At 50.4% G+C, this 9312-nt stretch overlaps 1 protein-coding gene across 1 annotated transcript; it reads left to right on the top strand.

Annotated features, from left to right (window-relative positions):
• Positions 1-2376: 2376 nt before the first annotated feature.
• LOC128970173 (GSK-3-binding protein-like) lies at positions 2377-2976 on the top strand. Its single transcript, XM_054385267.1, has one exon. The coding sequence runs from the start codon at positions 2377-2379 to the stop codon at positions 2974-2976; it is 600 nt and encodes a 199-aa protein (XP_054241242.1).
• Positions 2977-9312: the final 6336 nt, after the last annotated feature.

A 9312-nucleotide genomic window follows, 5' to 3' on the forward strand; every position in this document is an offset into this window, starting at 1 on the left:
GCTTTTGTGGGAGGAGAAGAAAAGGCTAGAATGAGCTGTACTGGTTTGTTGCAGTTTTGCTTGCACAGAATACCAGATTATCTACTCAGAAGTGCTCTGAATATAGATCTCCCCTGGAGTTAAAGTAGATCCATCCACTGCATCTGCATAGGTTGGCCTTTATTTCACTTGAAATGACACTGCACAACTAGAGAACAAGGATGCAAGTGTTTTCTTAAAAGTACTTTGGTGAGGGGAAACGAGATCTTGCTTTTTCATCATCTCTTGAACAACATGATCCAAGGTTTAGCTGCCAGTTACCAAGAAGGTGCTGCAAATAAAAAGTATCAGTACATCCAATCCATATGAATATAACCATATGCAACTAGATAGCCTGCTTTGTGCCCTACCAGGAGAGGCTGAGAGTCCTGGGGCTGTTTAGTCTGGAGAGGAGAAGGCTGAGAGGGGATTTGATAAATGTTTACAAATATCTGAGGTCTGGGGGTCACGACGGAGGGGACAGGTTCTGCTCAGTTGCACCCTGGGATAGGACAAGGGGCAATGGATATAAACTCCAGCACAGGAGGTTCCACCTCAACATGAGGAGGAACTTCTTCACTGTAAGGGTCACAGTACTGAACAGGCTGCCAAGTGAGGTTGTGGAGTCTCCCCCCTGGAGACTTTCCAGCCCCATCTGGATGTGTTCCTGTGTGACCTGTGCTGGATTCTATGGTCCTGCTCTGGCAGGGGGGTTAGACTTGATGATTTTTGAAGGTCCCTTCCAACCCCTACCATCCTGTGATCCTATGATCTAAATCCAGCCTAGAAATGTGTTAATGTACTTGGACACCTAGGCTGGAGTGACCAGCAGCATGTTCAGGTGTCACAAACACTGTGTCCACAGGCACAGGGGTCTCTTTGGGTTTGTACACACAGTGAAAGCAGCTCAGCACGACATGGACAGCCCAAAGCACATGCCCTCTCCATTGTCAGCCGGTTACTGATTAACCAAGGGCGCGGTGCTGATAGCAGCTACGTGTGCCAGCAGCTTCCACTTTACTAAGCAGCTCCCCAGCGGTGGCGACCGCGTGCCCTGTTACGTGCATGAACACGTTCCGGACTGTGCCTCCGGAGTTTTGACATCCAGAAAATGTCATTTAAGGCTCGCAGTAGAAAACTTCAGCACTCACCTAAAGGACACAGTGATGGATTCAAGTGAAGGAATGGGATCGGGACAGGAAGAGGCAGGGCAAAGCCTTGGTGCAGGTGATGCATGTAAATCGCAGGCAGGTAGAAGACCCCAGAGACCTGCTTCACATCTGCTAATTTTGGGGGATGGAAAATAAGACCCCGAACGCATTTCCACGCCGAGGAACGAGGGTGCGAGGACAGGGCATGGTAAGAGGGGACCGCGGCCGCCAGGCCTGACCGGCGGCCAGCACAACAGCGTGTGCCGGGGGCTCGGAACCGGTCACTGTTCCTATTTCAAAACTGAAACTCGTCGGAAGGCCACTGCAATGGGAATTGCCACCTGTGTGCTGTTAGCTCTTTTTTAGGGAAACGCCAGCACCACTTCCGCGGGATGTGGTAAAGGGCAAGCAGAAATGTAGCACTGCCGCCTTGTCGGTGCAACCAGGACAGGGAGCACACGGACACCGGCCTACGCTGGCACATGGAGCTCTGCGGACTATTAGCGGTTTCCCGGGGCAGTATCGATCAGCCCGGGGAGGCTGAGGTAGTCACAGTACCAACCGAGGGTGAGGCGGGCCGGGCGACCAGCAAAAGCCCGTCGAGTGGCGGCAGGCAGACAGCATCCCCATCACCAGTCGACCCTGCCAGTCCCCCGCGCCGCTCCTGCGGGCACCAGCCCAGAGGCGAGAGCCGGCGAAGGCTCCGCCCTCGCCGCGCAACCCTGCCCACCGCCAGCCCGGTGCCACGACTGCCCCGCCCCCTCACACCCCTCCTGCCAGTCACCCTAGTCCCGCCCCCGAGCCCCGAGGTGCGGGGTTTGAAAGCGGGCCGGTCCACGCGGCGCGCAGACGTAGGGGGGGTGACGGAGCAGCGGGGCCGGTGGGCGCGGGGCCGTAAAGCCCGACCGGTGGTTTCCGGCCGCGGGAGCTGCCCCCGCGCCGGAGAGCGAGTCGCCCGCACCCGCCGCGCAGTTCGTTGGTGGCGGGAGCGGGCGACGGGCCGGTTGGTCGCGAGGGCTTCCCCCCCCTCCCAGGCGTCGCAGTGGGAGGCGCCCGGGGTCCCGCGTCACCCATTGTTTACAAACCAACCCCAGCGGGCCGAGCTCCAGCTTCAACCGCAGCCGCCGGAGCCGCGTGTGCTCGCGTGCGCGCGGGGCGGCGGGCGGCGGCCCCGGTCCCGCTGCGGCGCGGCAGGGCGCCGGCCGAGATGCCGTGCCGCCCGGGCGAGCGCTTCCTGCTGCTGGAGCGCTCAGTCGCCGTGGGACAGGCAAGCTCCAAGGAGGTGGACGCGCTGGTGGCAAAGCTGGGCGAGGTGCTGCAGCTGAGCGCCCAGCGGGCGCCGCCGCCTCCCCGCGGCCCCAAGCACCTGGGGCCGGGTAGTGCCCGCGACCGCGCCGCCCCGTACTCGCCGCGCTGCAGTGGCGGGGGCCTGCTAGCGCCGCGGGGGCCAGTCCCGTCGCAAGCCCACCTGCAGCACGCCGAGCCCCCGCGGCCGGACCGGAGCGGCCACCAGCGGGTGACCAAGCAGCTGTGCGGCAGAGGCTGGCTGCGGAGCGCCGCTCGCCGGAGGAAGCAACCGCCGCTGGGGCCGGGCGACGGGACGGCGGAGGAGGAGGACCCCCACCGGCTCTTGCAGCAGCTCATTCTCTCCGGCAACCTCATCAAAGAAGCCGTCCGGCGGCTGCAGCTAGCGGCAGCGGCAGCGGCGGCAGCGGCCTCCACGGTCTCCAGCGGCAGCGCTTCTGCGGGGAGCAGCGGCGCGGACGGCGAGACGGCCGAAGCGGCGGCGGTGCAGCCCCTGCAGTAGCCGGCGGGGACGAGCGGCGGCGGCCGGGGCAGAGGAACTCGGCTGGGGCGGCCGCTAGCGGCGGCGAGGAGCCCCGCCGAGGGGACTGCGGGAGCGCGGTGTTGGCTCCGCCGCGATGTAAGTCTCCCGCCGCAGCGAGGCAGCGGCGGGGTCCCCCCGCATCCCGCTGCTTGGCGGGGCCAGAACGGGCGCAGCGAGGTCTGGGTCATTTGGGGTGGAGCGGCTATGCCCCCCGAGCCCAAGGTCACCCCCGGCGTGGCGCGGGCTCCCTCGGCTTTCTAACCGTCGAGACCGCGCACGCCGCCAGCTCCACGCTGTTGTTGTTGTGTCGTCGTCCTCCCTGTTCTTTGCTTTCCTCGGGAGCTCCTCCTCCTCCTCCCCCCGCCTGAGCAGCCCGGCCGGGGCCGCGGACCCCCCCCGCCGGCGGACCCCCGACTGCCGCGGGGCTGCTCCGTCTCTCAGGAGCCATTTGCAATAATTGTCGCTGACCCCGGCGAGAGGTGTTTCCTTTCTCCTTTCGGACTGGTTTGGGGGTTTTTTGTTGTTTTTTTTGGGGGGTTGTTTTTGGTGTTTTGTGATTTTTTTTTTTTTCCCCTTTCATGCCTTTTGGGTTTGTTTTGTTGGGTTTTTAATTTTTTTTCCTCCGCTGTGACTGTATGAAGCAGTTTTTAAAAATGTGAATATCAAAGCTGGAAGGCAGCTGGACTTAACAATTGTAAAGCCTGATGAGTGAATGGAGCTTGAGACGCATTGTTCGCATAAGGTAGCCGAAACAAGTTTTTTCTACCAAAAAAACAAACAAACAACAACAAAAAAAAACCGAATCCACCCTTCCCTGACAAACTCAATGGCTCAAATACAAGATGCAGCTGTTGATTTTTAAATATATGCACTTCGTACCGGAGTGTTGCAAATGTGTGCCTGATTTACAGGGCTTACTGTCTTAACCTGTCTGTACTGAATAAACGTGGTCATGTTTTTATTTGGGGATTCTGTGTCTCATTGTGAAAGGGAAGTGATTTTTTTGTTTTGTTTACGAGAACAAAACTACTCTGTGGATGATGCTCCGGTAGGCACGTTCCGCTTGCTGCTCTTTCAGTTGTGAGCTCTCCATTTTGCAGACACGCACAAAAATTCCCCCACAACAATCCGCATAGTCTGATGCAGCGGGACACTGGTTATTAATGCACAGAGATGCAACTGAGCCTCTTTGTTTGCCAGCAGCGTTGAGCCGTGAGACGCCCCTTGGAGCGCAAGCCGGGAGTGTGGCTGCTGGAATTTTTTTTTAAGTCGAATCGTACTGAAACCGAAATTTGGGTCTCTTGTGTTGGGGAGGGAACAGAGCTTGTGCTGGTTACTTGGTGTGTTTTATTTTGCTTTCTTCAAAAGGGAGATGGGGGGAAGGCTCAAGAAAGGAAGGCAGGCTTAGGCAGTAATTCAAGAACCAGTAGTTAAAACGTAAGGGTTTGATGCGGGTGGTGATAAATTTCCAACGTTTTGAACGGCTTCCTAGGTGAAAAATCCTTCGTGAGGGTTTTAGGCATCAAAGAATGAGCTTCGAGATTAAAACTCAACACATTAGACAGACTGGAGCACAACATTCTCCCAACCCCCACTCAATTTGAGGTAAAAGCTTCTCCTTTGAAGAAGGTAGCAATCCCACATGAAAGAAAATGGAAGATGTTTGCCTTTGTCCAAGAGAGCAATTTGAGCAGCTAGGTTTACTTGTGTGATTAGTTCTTTCAAGAATAAATATTTTAGATTTCTTTTCTCTGTTACCAGCAACTGACAGACTGATGCTGAAGGCTTTTCCAACGCCTCACTGAATTCCTAGGAACACTATGAGATGTTATTATTAACTTTATCTTGATGAATTTAGAAGCAGAGTGCAGGGGTTTTTTTTCTATATCAAAGAGCGTAAAATGCCAAGGAAGAAGCTCAGTGTGCTTTAAAGCCTCCTTAATTGCTAACATCTGAAGTAGTTTTCCTTCCTAACTTAACGTTGCTTTTGTTGCATTTTGCACAAGTTGGAAAGGGTTTGGATCTCCATTAGTTCTTAGCCTCTAATGCCGTAATGCAAACGTGTGGCTTGTCCTTGCTTCAAAGGCATTTTTATTTGCATTGTTATTGTTTCTTTCTTCATTGAGGGGTTAAAAAAAACCCCAAAACAAAACCCAAAAAGTTGTATTTCCAAGGGAATCTTGGGTTTAGAATTCAACCACCAGCTAACAGCTTTAAAAAACCTACTTGTTCTTGTATCTGCCCTTTAGATGCTGGGACAGATAGGTGTTGGCTGTGTCTGTGCTGGCTTTGCCCCCTGGGATGAATAGTTTGATCAGTAAAAGAGCTGGAAGAAACAGACTGAAAAAGGAGCATAGCCCATGGAGTCTGAGTTGTTACACAACTGCAGTTAAAAGTGTATGTGTGGCTGTCAGCTGAAATTCTGGGAGCAGACACGATTCACTTCCTTTTTTTTTTTTTTTTTTTTTTTACCACTGATAATTATGCATCAATTCTGCATCCCTCTTTCCCCTCCCCACCTCCTCTCCCCCCAGATCCTAGCCTCTGTATACTAATGAGAACAGCTAACTTTACAAGTGTCCTTTGTAGTCATTGAAAGCCTGGAGACATTCCTTTTCAGGATTTCACTAGAATAACACTTTTCAATAAACTGCCAATTGAAGTGAGGCTTAGAAAAGATGCTAATAAATTTCACAGTGCCTGGCTGGTTTTGAAGCTTCCTAAAAAAAAATACTTCTAAAATAGCCTTTTTTTTTTTCCCCTTTGTGTGAGGTTGGAAGATGTATCTATGAAAAGAGTTAGAGTGAGCTAAGTGTTACGTAGAGGGTGTGATGATTAGGTAAAAAGATTTTTGGCCCTGCTTTCAGATAACTTGCATAACTCATAATGTGACCATCCTAAGCTCCTGCAGCAACCTTCATTGTCACATTGAGCCACTGGCACAGGGAGGTGGTGGAAGCCTCATGCCTGGAGGTTTTTGCAGCCAGGCTGGATGTGGCTGTGAGCAACCTGCTGTAGTGTGAGGTGTCCCTGTTGGAACTGGATGATCCCTGAGGTCCCTTCCAACCCTAACAATTCTGTGATTCTATGATTGTCCTTCTAAGTCTTTAAAATTATCTTCAAAACAGAGCATGTGTGACTTCTCTGTAAGGGCATGGATTGAAGGTGGCTTATTTTGGCGTTTTTGGAAGCCAGGCTTTACAAGATGTTGGACCAGTTGAAATACTGCCAGAAGGTTCCCACTGATTGACTGCAAATTCTTTCTCCTTCAAATATTGCCTTGTGCTATGCTCAGAAAGGAGCTTTGATATCAAAGTCACCATCTACTTTGTGTCCCAAAGAGGTTAAAAAAAGTGTTGAACAGTGAAGTAAACATTTTGGTGAGCTTTTAAGTAATTTGTGTTTTAGGGGTAGGATTTCTTTGATACATTCAGCCTGCCCTCAGATACAGGTTGTTGGTTTCTAAACAAGCAAATTCAGGTGCCTGCTACGCTTGGCCTTTGCTGTGTGCTTAGGTTAGCTTAATTTGTAAGTGAAAATGTAGTTTATTTCAGCTTTCCATTTGGAACAAAATTACATTTTCATAGTGGGCATTTAGCTAGGTTTCATCTTTTCCATCTTGTAAGGAAAAGAATAGTTTAAAACAAGATTTTGCAGTGGACCACAGGAGCTGTAGTATCAAACCCAAGCCATCGCTTTATTACAATGCATTGGGAGAGAAGTTAATTTTCATTCTAATTACAGGGGGTTGTATTTTGGGCCTGAAGTCAGCTTCACACCCTTCTCATATCTTGCTCTTTCTGTCGTCATGTTCCCTGCATTCTTTAAAGTAACTCAGTTTAGCCAGAGATCTGGCAGGCAGAATGACTTTTGTCTGCTATTCCTCTTGTGTCTCCTCTCTTCCTTTTAGCTTACTATTGTGCATTCAGCACAATACAGCTCTCAGATAGTCTTGTAAAATTTATGTTGGTAGAGTACTCAGTGAAATAAACATGGTAGAACAGTAGGGACTCTGCCCTAAGTCCTTAAAATCTGCTTTTAAAGGTTCTCAAGCAAATAGGAAGTGCATCTCTTGGAGGACGTAAGGGAGAAGAAAGATGTAGGCTGGCTAATGCACAACTTCAGTTCTAGACAGCCAGGGCCAGTCCCATCTGACATTTCCATCTCCATCTCAAGACCATTCCTCATTCCCTCCTAGTCCCTGGCCCCATTATTTTCCTCTCCTGCATCCCTCCCCCCTCCCTTACCCAGGCCATTATTTTCACCTTCTTCTTGTCATCTTTTGTCCATATCATATTGCTCTTCCCAAATATTAAGTAGCTTTGTTCTCCTTAGTTGCTTTTTGGTAGATACTTTTGACTTGCATATCCATTTGGCTTCAAAATATAGTAGCTTGGTCACTTCTTGCTAGCCAAGATCTGGTTTACTTCTTATAAACCTTGCAGAGTGTGAGTTGGAGGTCAAGTTGCCAGCTGTATTTCTTCTTCAGGGCAGCAAATCCAGGGTGAAACCCTAGCTGCAATGAAATGAGCAGATGAAGTTAACAGGAAAATTCCTCTCAAGTTTGATGGGAATTTCCTCCTGTGGTGGTTTGTTTAGGTTTGGTTTGGTTTGGGTTTTTTTTAGAATTAGTTGAAAAACACCACACAAAAATGCTACAATAATTCCATAAATGACACAAAAATGACATCAGCAAACTCATTTCCTGAGTCAGTCAGGTTGCTTTGCTTTTTACTCTTCCAAAGCTGATGTTGTAACTGTATGACTAAACTTGACCACCTTTGTCAAAGCTGCAGAATCACCATTCTGCAGTTTCCATGACAAAAGACAGCTGCTGGAGAAGAAAGAATTGGTGCCCTTAGAGTGAGGAAGGCTGCAATGTGCCCAAGCCACACTAGTAGATACTGTAGACTCCACAACAGAGGAAGTTAAAGGAATGCAGGTACCATAAATTCAGAGTCATGCAGCATTAGCTGTTCCTTATGCAATATCCTGGGTCTGAATTGTATTATTTTGGCTTCCCATGCTCCAATCTGATGGTGTCTGGTGGAGTAATACACCAGTTAAGGGTGCTCTTCATCTCTGTAGGCATGAGGACATCAACCATCAAAAGAAACTGTAAAAGTGCCTTGCCTCTGTGTCTCCCTGCTAGTCCCTGACTTGGCAGGACATTCCTGAAGAGGTGCCAAAGAAAGGCAGTCAGCTCCTGAGCTAGATGAAGAAGTTTAAAGTGTTCATTTCCAACCCCAAGTACAGGTTTTATAGCAGCAACAATTGTAAAACTAGGGGGGTGGGAATTCTGCTGGAGCTCTTGCACTTGGAAGCCAAGTGATAAGTTAGAGCATAAATAAATGCTTTCATTTTCCTCCCATGTAAGTACTGTGAGTCCTCATGCAAGGAGCTTTGCTGCTCTCCAGCACACTGTGGGGCTTGTGCCATCAGCTGCTCCTCAGCAGGTGCTCTCCAACTGATTTTAGAGCCCAGAGAGGTTGCAGTCTTCCAGCTCCATGGGATCACTTTTAGGAGCAGCACTGAGTTAAAGAAATGCATTTTTCATTTGGTGGGATGTGATGAAACAGCACCAGGATGAAAATGCTTTCATTAGAGGAGATGGATCCTGGCTGGCTTAGCACTAAACATTTGCTGCTCTAAGCATTTTGCCACAGGAGGTCAGGGCTTATTCTACCTGTACCACAACAACTTGTCCTTGTTTCAAGGCTTACATCTACAGCAGTGTGGGCTCTAAGTTGAGGTGCAAATTATTAGTGATCTTATGTTCTTAAATCCACACTGTGGTCCCTTTTCATTTCTACAAGGTGAGTCGTTTTCCACAGGCAGTGCTGAGGCAGGTGACCCAATGTATGTTCAGACCTCCCCAGCTTCTCCTGCAAGGTGGACAATGAGTGGGCTTTCTAATCCTCTCCTGCTGTTAGCAGGCAGCACTGGCAATACCTAGCTGTCAGTCAGTGCACAGCTATGCCCCACTGGTGTGAGGTGACCACTTGGAGGCATCTGGCCAGTGGTGCTCCCCAGGGATCAGTACTGGGTCCACTTTTGTTCAGTATCTTCATCGATGACCTGGACGAGGGGATAGAGTGAGCCCTCAGCAAGTTTGCTGGTGATACCAAACTGGGAAGGGTAGCTGAGACCCTGCCAGGCTGTGCTGCCATCCAATGAGATCTGGGCAAAGGGGAACCTGATGAAGTTCAATAAGCATAAGAATCCTGCATCTGGGGAGGAACAACACCAGGAACCAGTACAGACTGGGGTTATCCTGCTTTCCCATGGAGAAAGACCTTGGAGTCCTAGTGGACA

This window comes from Indicator indicator, chromosome 12 (assembly GCF_027791375.1).
Source record: "Indicator indicator isolate 239-I01 chromosome 12, UM_Iind_1.1, whole genome shotgun sequence".
In the NCBI taxonomy this organism is placed as follows: Eukaryota; Metazoa; Chordata; class Aves; order Piciformes; family Indicatoridae; genus Indicator; species Indicator indicator.